Raw genomic sequence first — 12,991 nt, 5'->3', positions numbered from 1 at the left:
CCTGGAGTGGCAGCTCCTGACCTCACCGCGAGCTGCAGCTCCCCAAAACCCCATAATTCTGTGTTTTAGGGGAAAAACTCCCCTTTCCTACAGTTGGATCCCCCTTCCTAAAATCGGCAAAAATCTCTTTGTTTTATTGGTGAATAAACAACCGTGGTCACCAAACCCTTCTGTTCTCCAACATTTCCTTTCCATGAGCAATGGAATTCCTGCCCTGGGAACCCCTGGGAACCCCTGGAGCGGCAGTTCCTGACCCTAACCCGAACAGCAGCTCCCCAAAACCCCATAATTCTGTATTTTAGAGGAAAACTCCCCTTTCCTACAGTTGGATCCCCCTTCCTACAATCAGGGAAAAATATCTTTTCTTTTATTGGTGAATAAACAACCGTGGTCACCAAACCCTTCTGTTCTCCAACATTTCCTTTCCATGGCCATGGAATTCCCGCCCTGGGAACCCCTGGAGTGGCAGTTCCTGACCCCCCTCTGAACTGCAGCTCCCCAAAACCCCATAATTCTGTGTTTCAGGGGAAAACTCGTCATGGAAAACCCCAACATCCTGCTGTGGGTTTCACTTCCCCCACGTTGGGATCGGGGCCTCTCGGGAGGAGGGAGGGGAGAGGGAGGGGAGGGGAGAGGGAGGGGAGGGTGGTTTCACTTCCCTGTCAGGGAACGAGGAGGCAGCGCCGGGGAAAGGGAGGCACCCCCAAATCTCGGGGGTTTGGGGACCCCCAGGCATGGCTTGGATTGGGGACGGAGTCGGGGGACACCTCACGGGTAAGGGGGAACCTTGTGGGGGATTTTGGGGGATCACCAGTGGGGTTTGGGGGCTGGGATTTGGGGTTTGGAGGGATTTTCCCTCCTCAAGATTCAGAGATTTTTGGGGGGTCACCAGTTGCATTTGGGGGCTGGGATTTGGGGGCTGGGGGGGATTTTCCCTCCACAAAATTGGGGATTTTTGGGGATCACCAGTGGGGTTAGGGGGCTGGGATTTGGGTTCTGGGGGCGATTTTCCCTCCTCAGGAATGGGGATTTGGGGGGAATCACCAGTGGGGTTTGGGGTCTGGGGGGGATTTTCCCTCCTCAGGAATGGGGATTTGGGGGGAATCACCAGTGGGATTTGGGGTCTGGGGGTGATTTTCCCTCCTCAGGATTGGGGGATTGGCTGGGGAGAGGGTCCTGTCCTGGGAAAAAGGGTTGGGATTTGGATTCCCGAGCGTGTTCACAACTGGATCAGGGATTGTGGGACCGGTCCAGGGGGAGCCGGGGACCCTGGGGACAAGGGATGTCCCCAGTGCCACATGGGGGACCCCAGGGCTGTGTCCCAGTGTGCAGAGGGGACACTCAGGGGTGCCAGGGACCGTCCTGTCCCCCACTGTCACCCCTGGTGTCACCACAGCCATCCTGGAGTCCGGGAGCAGCGAGGAGGAGGAGGAGGAAGAGGCAGCTCTTGGACAGGTATCACTTCCAGGCTCGTTTTCCATTGGATTTCCCCTTCCTGATCCCATAAATCAGGGGGATGAAGGGGGGGTGCCCTGTGTCCGGATTTTGGGGGTAACACAGGCACAGCATCCCTGGCACTGAGGGTGTCCAGGTGGCTCAGGGCTCGCCAATGGAATGCCAATGGAATTCCAATGGAATACCCTGCCAGTGCCAATGGAATGCCAATGGAATACTCTGACTGTGCCAATGGAATTCCAATGGAATACCCTGCCAGTGCCAATGGAATTCCAATGGAATACCCTGCCAGTGCCAGGCCAGTGGAATTCCATGCCAGTGGAATGCCATGCCAATGGAATTCTGTGCCAAAAGCGGTGCCAGTGCCAAACAATGGAATGCCGTGCCAATGGAATCCCATCCCAAGGGCATTATCCCAAGGGCCATCCCATCCCATCCCATCCCAATGGAATTCCACCCCAAGGGCCACTCCATCCCAACAGAATCCCATCCCGAGGGCCATTCAGTGCCATGACAATGCCACGTTGTGCCAACACGGTGACATTTGTCACGGCCGTGCCAAGGGAACTCCGTGCCGATGGAATTCCATGCCAACCCAGAGCCTCATTCCCGTTTTTCCCACCATAGCACCTGCCCCTGGATCCAATGCCAGATGACACCGAGACTCGGCTGGCCCAGCTGGAGCAAGGTGAGCCCTGTCCATTCCTGGTGTCCCATCCCGATGTCCCATCCCAATGTCCCATCCCCGTGTCCCATCCCAATGTCCCATCCCAATGTCCCATCCCCGTGTCCCATCCCCGTGTCCCACCCCCATGTCCCATCCCCATGTCCCATCCCCATGTCCCATCCCCAGTGTCCCATCCCCAATGTCCCATCCCCATGTCCCATCCCCGTGTCCCATCCCAATGCCCCATCCCCAGTGTCCCATCCCCGTGTCCCATCCCAATGTCCCATCCCCAGTGTCCCATCCCCAGTGTCCCATCCCCGTGTCCCATCCCAGTGTCCCATCCCAATGTCCCATCCCCGTGTCCCATCCCATTGTCCATCCCCAGTGTCCCATCCCAATGTCCCATCCCAGTGTCCCATCCCCATGTGCCATCCCAATGTCCCATCCCCATTGTCCCATCCCATTGTCCCATCCCCGTGTCCCCATTGTCCCTGGCACCCCCCTGGGGTAAATCCCCACCCCGGCTCGGTGCCAGCCCCACCCCTGGGTGCCCTGGCTGGGCTCTGGGCACACTGGTGGCACCTGATCCCCGATGTCACCACCGGTGTCACCCTCAGCGTCACAGGCGCTGCTGGCCGAGCTGGCGGCGCTGGACACCGAGGTGGAGCTGGAGCAGCAGAGCCGGCAGCGAGCCCAGGCCTTCAGTGCCCAGGTGGGGATGGGGACAGGTCCCCAAAACTGTCCCTTCATGGGGATAAAGGTGCTGGGGCAGCCTCGGGGCATGCCCGGCTCGAGGGCCATGGGGGAAACCCCAGTTCTGGGATTCTGGAATTCTGGTGGAGCAGGAGAACGCGCAGCTGGAGAGGATCGGCCTGGCCAGGAGCCCCAGAGGGACCCCTGAGGTGACCCCAGAGGAGGTGACACCCACAGGGGTGGCCCTGGAAGAGTCACCCACCCCTGCCCAGCTCCCAGGTGAGCCTGAGGTGTCCCATCCCATGGATCCCATCCCATCCCATCCCATGGATCCTGTCCCATCCCATCCCATCCCATCCCGTCCCATCCCATCCCATCCCATCCCATGGATCCCATCCCATGGATCCCATCCCATCCCATCCCATTGAATTTCCTCCCCATCTCATTTTATCCCATCCCATGGATCCTATCCCATGGATCCCATCCCATCCCATCCCATGGATCACATCCCATGGATCCCATCCCATCCCATTCCATCCCATTGCATTTCCTCCCCATCTCATTTTATCCCACCCCATTTCATCCCAATTCCATCTCATCCCAAATCATACCAATTCCTTCCCATCCCAATTCTGTTCCATCCATCCATCCATCCATCCATCCATGATATCCTATCCCGTCCCAAATCATCCCAATCCCATTCCAATCCCAATCCCATCCCAATCCCAATCCCATCCCATCCCATCCCATCCCAATCCCATCCTAACCCACCCCAAATTATCCCAATTCCATCCCACCCCATCCCAATCCCATCCCAATCCCAATCCCATCCCAATCCCATCCATCCCATCCCAATCTCATCCCATCCCATCCCATCCCATCCCATCCCATCCCACCCCACCCCATCCCTGCCCCGCTGTCCCCTCCCAATGTCCCCACATCCCAGACTGTCCCCACACCGAGTTTTGGGGCCGTTCCCAAGCCCCGTTTTGGGTCAAACCAAGCGAAAGCGACACCGAAATCCAACCGCGGTCGCCGACACCGCTCGCGCTTCCCCTTTCCCATCCTCTTTTCCCAAGGTGCCGCTTCCGGTTCTTGGCAGCCTCTGGGGACCGCATGGGGACACCCCCAATGCCCTGGTCCCACCCCAGGATGATCCCTGGGGGGTGTTTGGGGTGTCCCAGGGGCGCCACCCCGCTGTCACACCTCATTCCCGCTGGATCCCCTTGCAGAGCAGATTCCAGTCGGGATATTGGGGACACAGCTGGGATGGGGTGACCAGGGGGCTCCGCTCCGGGAGGGCTGCGCTGCCCTTTCCATCCCTTTTTTCCCTCTTTTCCACTCTTTTTCTCCCCCTTTTCCCACCCCTCAATTCCCCCTTTCCCAACCTTTTTCCCCCTCATTTGCAGCTCCTCATTCCCCATTTCTCACTCCTCAATTCCCCCTTTCCCAATCTTTTCCTCCCCATTACCCACTTTTTATCTCCCTTTCCCACTCCTCATTCTGACCCCCATTTTCCCCCTTTCCCCTTTTCACCCCCTTTTTTCCCCTTTTTTCCCCCTTTCACACCTCTCATTCCCTCCCTTTCCCACCCTTTCCCCTTTCCCTCATTCCCACCCCAATTTCCCACCCTTCAATTCCCCTTTTCCCAATCTTTCCTCCCCCATTTCCCACTTTTTCTTCCCCTTTTCCACTCCTCATTCCCCCCATTTCCCACTCCTTTTTCGTCCTTTCCCCCCTTTTTCCCCTTCCCCCTTTTCCCCCTTTTTCCCCCTTTTTCCCCCTTTTTCCCCCTTTTTCCCCCTTTTTCCCCCCTTTTCCCCCCTTTTTCCCCCCTTTTCCCCCTTTTTCCCCTTTCCCACCCCTCAATTTCCCCATTTCCCCCTTTCCCCCCCATTTTTCCCCTTTTCCCCATTTCCCACCCCTCATTCCCACTTTTCCCCCAGCTCCACAGGAAGATCTCTCCCAGCTCCTGGAACAGCACCGGGACCTCCAGGCACAGCTGCAGCACCTGCACACCCAGGTACCCCAAAACCACCCACACCCCCCTTTCCCTTTTTGGGATTTTGGAGATTTTTGGGATTAAGCCCCACCCCCAATGTCCCAGGGCTCAGGGTGGGATTTTTCACGGATTTTTCGTGGATTTTTCTTTAATTTCTCGCTGATTTCTCACAGATTTTTTGCAGATTTTTTATGGATTTTCTCCCAGATTTTTGCAGATTTTTTGTGGATTTTTCATGGATTTTTTCACTGATTTTCTCCCATATTTTTCATAGATTTTTTTGCTAATTTTTTCACAAAATTTTTGTGGATTTCTCCTGGATTTTCTCACGGATTTTCTTCTGGATTTTTCACGAATCTTCACAGATTTGTCCCAGATTTTCTCCCGGATTTTCTCCCAGATTTTTCACCGAGTTCTTGGGGATTGCCACAGATTTTCTCCTAGATTTCTCCTGGATTTCTCCCTGATTATTCACAGATTCTTCATGACGTTTTCACAGATTTTTTTTGAGGATCTGTCCCAGATTTTTCTCCCGGATTTTCTCCCAGATATTTTTCGCGGATTTTTGCGGATTTGTCATGAATTTTTCACTTATTTTGTCCCAGATTTTCTCCCAGATTTTTCACGGATTTGTCATGGATTTTTCACTTATTTTCTCCCAGATGTTTCACGGGTTTGTCATGGATTTTTCACTGATTTTCTCCCAGATTTTCTCCCAGATTTTTCACGGGTTTGTCATGGATTTTTCACTTATTTTCTCCCAGATTTTTCACGGATTTGTCATGGATTTTTCACTGATTTTCTCCCAGATTTTCTCCCAGATTTTTCACGGATTTGTCATGGATTTTTCACTTATTTTCTCCCAGATTTTTCACGAATTTGTCATGGATTTCTCACTTATTTTGTCCCAGATTTTCTCCCAGATTTTTCACGGATTTGTCATGGATTTTTCACTGATTTTCTCCCGGATTTCCTCCCGGATATTTCCCAGATTTCTCACGTATTTTCCTGTATTTTCCCGGCACAGCTGGAGCTGGAGCGGGAGGAGCAGCAGCGCCTGCGGGCAGCCCTGGCCGCCAGCCAGAGGGCACTGAGGTCCTTCAAGAGAGGTCAGCAGGGTCCCCATGTCCCCTCCAGTGCCACCGGTGCCACCCCAAACCAACGGCTGGCAGCTGCCCGTGGTGGCATCACCTTCATTTCCCCCTTTTCCCCCTCCTTTTTGCCTCCTTTTTCTCCCTTTTTTCCCCCTTTTTCTCCTTTTTCCCCATCTTTTCCCCACCCTTCTTCCCTCCCTATCCCACCCCTATTTTCCACCCTTTTCCCCCATTTTCCCATCATTTTTCACCTCCTTTCCCACCCTTTTCCCCCCTTTCCCTCCACCTCATTTCCTTTTCATTTCCCACCCTTTTCCCTCCCGTTTCTCAAACCTTTCCCCACTCTTTTCTTCCACTTTCCCCCCTTTTCCTCCCCATTTTCAATTCTTTCTCTGCTCTTCCCCCCACTTTTTTTTCCCCTTTTCCCACCCCTCATTCCCCCTTTTCCCACCCCATTTCCCACCCCTCATTTCCTCTCTTTCCCACCTTTCCCTCCACCCTTTTCCCACCCTTTTCCTCCCATTTCCCAAACTTTTCCCACCCTTTTCTCCCCTTACCATGTGTCATTTTCCCCCTTTTCCCACCCTTTCTTAACCTTTTTCCCCTTCCTTTCCTGCCTTTTCTTCCCCCATTTCCCACCCCTTTTTCCCATCCTTTTTCCCACCCTTTTCCCTCCCATTTCTCAAACCTTCCCCACTCTTTTCTTCCACTTTCCCCCCTTTTCCTCCCCCATTTTCCACTCTTTCTCTGCCCTTCCCCCCCCTTTTTTTTCCCATTTCCCTCCCCTCATTCCCCCTTTTCCCACCCCATTTCCCACCCCTCATTTCCTCTTTCCCACTTTTTCCTCCCCTATTTCCCACCTTTCCTCCCCCCTTTTGCCACCCTTTTCCCCCCATTTCCCAAACTTTTCCCACCCTTTTTTAACCTTTTCCCCCTCCTTTCCTGCCTTTCCTTCCCCCATTTCCCACTCTTTTTCCACCCCTTTTTCCCCCATTTCCCACCCCTCATTTCCCCCTTTTCCCACCTTTCCCTCCCATATTTCCTACATTTTTCCGACCCTTTTCCCCCCATTTCCCACCCCTTTTTCCTATCCTTTTTCCCACCCTTTTCCCTCCCATTTCTCAAACCTTACCCACATTTTTCTTCCACTTTCCCTCCTTTCCTCCCCTATTTTCCACCTTTTTCCTGCCCTTCCCCCCCTTTTTTTCCCCTTTTCCCACCCCTCATTTCCTCTTTCCCACTTTTTCCTCCCTTATTTCCCATCTTTCCCTCTCCCCTTTTCCCACCCTTTTCTCCCCATTTCCCAAACTTCTCCCACCCTTTTCCCCCCTTATCACGCCTCATTTTCCCCTTTTCCCACCCTTTTTTAACCTTTTCCCTCTCCTTTCCTTCCCCCATTTCCCACCCCTCATTTCCCCCCTTTCCCACCTTTCCCTTCCCCCTTTTCCTACACTTTTCCAACCCTTTTTCCCCCATTTCCCACCCCTTTTTCCCATCCTTTTTCCCACCCTTTTCCCTCCCATTTCCCAAATCTTTCCCACCCTTTCCCACCCCGCTGTCCCCGCAGTGTCCCAGATTGTCACCCAGGATTACTGCCAGGCCCTGGAGCAGCTGGAGCTGGAGCAGGACCTGCGCTGCCACGCCGAGGCCTTCGCCCACCAGGTGCCACCAAGGCCTTGGGGACACCGCTGGGGGTGGCACGGAGGTGGCAGTGGGGTCACCCATCCCGAGGGAATGGGGTGATCCCGAGGGAATGGGACGATCCCAGGATTCTCCCGCTGTGGTTTCCTGGGATGGAGCCACCCAGTCCCTCCAGAAGGTGACACCAAGGTGACACTGAGAGGTTGGGGACACTGCTGAGGGTGGCACAGAGGGGACAACGGGGTGTCCCAGCACATCCCTGGCACCCATCCCGAGGGAACGGGGTGATCCCAAGGGAATGGGATGATCCCAGGATTCTCCCAGTGTGGTTTCCAGGGATGGAGCCGGGCGGGATTCACTGCCAGGCCCTCCAGAGGGTGACACCGAGGTGACAGGGAGGTGACAGGGAGGTGACACCGCGGTGACACCCGCGCTCGCAGATGCTGGTCCAGCAGAAGGAGGCGAAGCGCCAGAGCTCCATCCTGCTGAGGAGCGCCGCGCCCGATTCCCAAATCCTGGAAGCGTTCCAGGAACTGGAAAAACTCAGCCGGGAGCTGGAGGAGACGCGGCAGGAACGGCGCCAGCGGGTGAGGGAATGTCCCCAAGCTTGGGGACATCACGGGGAGGGGACAGCGGGGTCCAGGTCCCACCCCTCCATTCCCATTATTCCATGGAGTGCTGCTTTTCCATAGATTTCCCTCCATGGATTTCCCTCCATGGATTTCTTTCCACGGATCTCCCACCACAGATTTCCCACCATGGACTTCCCTCCATGGATTTTCATCCATGGATCTCCTTCCATGCATTTCCCACCATGGATTTCCGTCTATGGATTTCCCTTTCTCTATGCATTTCCCACCATGGATTTCCCTCCATGGATTTCCCATCATGGATTTCTTTCCATGGATTTCTATCCATGGATCTCCTTCCATGGATTTCCCTCCACGGTTTTCCCACCATGGATCTTCCATGGATTTCCCACCATGGATTTCCCTCCATGGATTTTCTTCCATGGATTTCACACCACAGATTTCCACCACAGATTTCTTTCCATGGATTTCTATCCATGCATTTCCCACTATGGAGTTCCCTCCATGGATTTCCCACCATGGATTTCTATCCCTGGATTTTCTCCCATGGATTTCCCTCCATGGATCTCCTTCCATGGATTTCCCTCCATGGATTTCCCATCATGCATTTCCCTCCATGGATTTCCCATCACAGATTTCCCTCCTTGGATTTGCCACCATGGATTTCTTTCCATGGATTTCCCTCCATGCATTTCCCATCATGCATTTCCCACCATGGATTTCTTTCCATGGATTTCCCTCCATGCATTTCCCACCATGGATTTCCCTCCATGCATTTCCCTCCATGGATTTCCCTCCATGGATTTCCTTCCACGGATTTCCCAAGCTGTCCATGGAACCCCATCCCACAGCGAGGGCAGATTTGCCCTTAAACCCGCCGGGAGTTTTTCCCCGAATCCCCGATTTTAGGGTCGGGGAAGCGTCGCCGTCCTTGGGGTTTTCCCAGATCCCGGAATTCCCGCATTCCCACAGGAGGAGGAGCTGGAGCAGGAGCGGGAGGAGCTGCAGCGGGCGCGGGAAGCGCTGGAGGAGGAGCGGGAGGAGAAGCGGGAGCTGAGGGAGAGGCTGGAAGGGCTGGAGAAGGAAGGTGGGAATTTCCACGTGGAATTCCAGAGGGATTCCAGAAAATTCCAAAGAATTCCAGGGGGGATTCCAGAGGATTCCAGGGGGATTTTAGAGGATTCCAGGGAAAAAATCCAGGGGGATTCCAGAAGATTCCAGATGGATTCCAAAGAATTCCAGAGGGATTTTAGAGGATTTCAGCAAGAATTCCAGATTATTCCAGGGGGATTTTAGAGGATTCCAGTGGGATTCTAGAAGATTCTGAGGGATGATTCCAGATTGTTCCAGAGGGGATCCCAGGAGAATTCCAGAAGATTCCGAGGGGATCCCAGATGGATTCAAAAGAATCCCAGAAGGTTCCAGAAGATTCCATAGGGGATTCCAAAGGGATTCCAGAAGATTCCAGGGGGGATTTCAGAGGATTCCAGGGGAATTCCAGGGAGGATTCCAAAGGGATTCCAGAAGATTCCGGGGGGATTCCAGAAAATTCCAGAGAAATTCCAGGGGGATCCCAGGGGGATTTTAGAGGGTTCCAGGGGGGATTCCAGACAATTCCAGAGGGATCCCCAATCCCGATCCTGCCTCATTCCAGTGGGGTCCCTCCGGGAGCAGCTGGCGCAGCAGCCGCCACCCCAGAGCCACCCCGAGGTGCCACCGCCGCCACCGCTGCCACCGCCCGCTGCCACCACCGTCCCCGCCGAGTAGGTGACACATCCCAGCGGCTTCTCCCGGCCAGCATTCCGGAATGTTCCTGGAAAACCGCTGTCCCCACCCCGTCCCAAGAGGGGAGGGGATGGGGTGACAGACGTGTCACCTCCTGTCCCCTTCGGTGTCACCTCCTGTCCCCCCCGCAGCCCCCTGGCCACCCTCAGGCAGAGGAAGGTGCGGAAAAACCTGGAGCAAAGTGAGTCCTGAGGGGTGGGGACATCGGGAATGTCACCAGAGTGTCACCAGGCTGGGGGTGGGGACATCAGGAGTGTCACCAGGGTGGGGATATCGGGAGTGTCCCCAAAGTGTTACCGGGATGGGGGGGGGGGGTGGGTGACATCAGGAGTGTCCCCAAAGTGTCACAGGGACAGGGGGCACTCCAGGGGTCCCCCAGCTCCATTGGGGGTGATCTGGGGACAGGGTGGCACTGCCAGGGGAGGTGACAGCTCCACCCTCAGTGTGACCCGAGCGGTGTCCCCAGCACGGGGGGAGGTGACACACGGTGCCACCCTGGCAGGTGACTCGGGGACCGAGGACATCCGTGCCAGGGCCGTGCAGGAGATGCTGGAGCGGATCCGCACCGGGATCGTCCTGCGGCCGGCCAGGGCCAGGCCACCCCCGTGCCAGGTGACAATGGGGACAACGGGGCTGGCAGGCCTGGCACTCCCGGGGTCAGGAATTCCCAGGATTGAGCCATTCCTGATTTCCCAGCAGGACTCTACAGCCAGCAAGAGGAGGAGCGCAGCGCTGGAGCTGCAGGGGATCCTGGTGGGCAGCGCTGTCCCCTTGGTGTCCCCTCAGTGTCCCCTTGGTGTCCCCTCGGTGTCCCCACACTGTCCCCATGCTGCCCCCTCAGTGTCCCTTTGGTGTACCCTTGGTACCCCATGGTGTCCCCATGATGTCTCCATGATGTCTCCATGATGTTCCCCTTGATGTCCTTTTGATGTCCCCACACTGTCCCCTCAATGTCCCCATCATGCCCCCATGGTGTCCCCCTAGTGTCCCCTTGCCATCCCTGTGGCATCCTCTTGGTGTCCCCATGATGTCCCCTTTGTGTCCCCTCGCTGTCCCCCTGGTGTCCCTTTGATGTCCCCATGGTGTCCCCATGGTGTTGCCATGGAGTTGACATGCTGTCCTTGCAGTGTCCCCATTCTGTCCCTGTGGTGTCCCCTTTGTGTCCCTTTGGTGGCCCTTGATGTCCCCTCAGTGCCCCCTTGATGTCCTCTTGGTGTCCCTGTGGTGTCTCTTTGGTGTCCCCATGCTGCCCCCATTATGTCCCCGCGGTGTCCCTTGCTGTCCCCCTGGTGCCCCTTTAGATGTCCCCTTTGTACACCCACAGTGCTGCCCAACCGTCCCCTCAATGTCCCCTTGCTGTCCCCACGGTGTCCCCTCAATATCCCTCCCCCTGATGTCCCCTCGCTGTCCCCTTGCTGTCCCCATGGTGTCCCCTCGATATCCCTCCCCCTGATGTCCCCTCGCTGTCCCCTCAATGTCCCCTTGCTGTCCCCACGGTGTCCCCTTTAGATGTCCCCTTTGTACACCCATGGTGTTGCCATGCTGTCCCTGCAGTGTCCCCGTGGTGTCCCCTCCATGTCCCCTTGACATCCGTCCCACTGATGTCCCTTTGATGTCCCCTTGGTATCTATCCCTCCCCTTGATGTCCCCGTGGCGTCCCCTCAATGTCCCCCTCGGTGTCCCCTCAATGTCCCCTTGAGACCCCTCCTGATATCCCCTCGACGTCCCCCTCGATGTCCCCTTTGTGTCCCCCTCGCTGTCCCCGTGGTGTCCCCCCGGTGACCCCGTGTGTCTCAGGGTGCCCTGCGGAGGCCGAGCCGGAGGCGCAGCCGGCAGAGCCGGGATCGGGAGCTGGGATCGGCCCTGGAGCTGGGATCCATCCTGGAGCGGCGCCGCCGGGCCCTGGACGCTGCCACGGGGGATTCCATGGGCACCGATTCCATGGGCACCAATTCCATGGGAAACCAGTCCATGGGCACCAATTCCATGGGCACCAATTCCATGGGAAACCAGTCCATGGGCACCAATTCCATGGGCACCAATTCCATGGGCACCAATTCCATGGAGAATTCCATGGGAAACCAGTCCATGGGAAACCAGTCCACAGGGAATTCCATGGGCACCAATTCCATGGGAAACCAGTCCATGGGAAAACAGTCCACAGGGAATTCCATGGGCACCAATTCCATGAGGAATTCCATGGGCACCAATGCCATGAGGAATCATTCCACGGGCACCAATTCCATGGGAAGCCAGTCCAAGGGCACCAGTTCCATGGGCACGAATTCCATGAGCAACAATTCCTTGGGGAACTCCAAGGGCACCAATTTCATGAGGAATTCCACGGGCACCAATTCCGTGGGAAACCGTTCCAAGGGCACCAATTCCATGGGGAATTCCATGGGAAACCATTCCAAGGGCACCAATTCCACGGGGAATTCCATGGCCACCAATTCCATGGGGAATTCCATGGGCGCCAATTCCATGGGAGACCAGTCCATGGGCACCAATTCCATGGGCACCAATTCCATGGGCACCAGTTCCATGGGGAATTCCATGGGAAACCATTCCATGGAGAACCATTCCATGGGCACCAATTCCATGGGAAACCATTCCAAGAGCACCAATTCCATGGGTACCAGTTCCATGGGCACCAATTCCATGGGGAATTCCATGGGCACCAGTTCCATGGGCACCAGTTCCATGGGGAATTCCATGGGCACCAATTCCATGGGCACCAATTCCATGGGGAATTCCATGGGCACCAATTCCATGGGAGACCAGTCCATGGGCACCAATTCCAAGGGCATGAATTCCATGGGCACCAATTCCATGGGGAATTCCATGGCCACCAATTCCATGTTCACCAATTCCATGGGCACCAGTTCCATGGGCACCAATTCCATGGGCACCAGTTCCATGGGCACCAGTTCCATGGGGAATTCCATGTTCACCAATTCCATGTTCACCAATTCCACGGGCACCAATTCCATGTTCACCAATTCCATGTTCACCAATTCCATGGGCACCAATTCCACGGGGAATTCCATGGGCCCCAGTTCCA

The 12,991-nt window shown here is 55.6% G+C and overlaps 1 protein-coding gene across 1 annotated transcript; it reads left to right on the top strand.

The window, feature by feature from the left end:
- The first annotated feature begins 650 nt into the window (after positions 1 to 650).
- LOC129121016 (shootin-1-like) lies at positions 651 to 12,262 on the top strand. Its single transcript, XM_077176645.1, has 16 exons — positions 651 to 774; positions 1,397 to 1,455; positions 2,083 to 2,143; positions 2,740 to 2,834; positions 2,968 to 3,094; positions 4,762 to 4,838; positions 5,845 to 5,926; positions 7,479 to 7,573; positions 7,993 to 8,139; positions 9,115 to 9,229; positions 9,797 to 9,905; positions 10,059 to 10,108; positions 10,430 to 10,539; positions 10,627 to 10,680; positions 11,725 to 12,011; positions 12,247 to 12,262. The coding sequence occupies exons 1-16, from the start codon at positions 735 to 737 to the stop codon at positions 12,260 to 12,262; spliced, it is 1,524 nt and encodes a 507-aa protein (XP_077032760.1). The 5' UTR covers positions 651 to 734.
- The last annotated feature ends 729 nt before the right edge of the window (positions 12,263 to 12,991 follow it).

This window comes from Agelaius phoeniceus, chromosome 4, assembly GCF_051311805.1.
Source record: "Agelaius phoeniceus isolate bAgePho1 chromosome 4, bAgePho1.hap1, whole genome shotgun sequence".
NCBI classification, from domain to species: Eukaryota; Metazoa; Chordata; class Aves; order Passeriformes; family Icteridae; genus Agelaius; species Agelaius phoeniceus.
The sequence above is the reverse complement of the archived record's forward strand: the minus strand, read 5'-3'. Positions and strand labels throughout refer to the sequence as shown.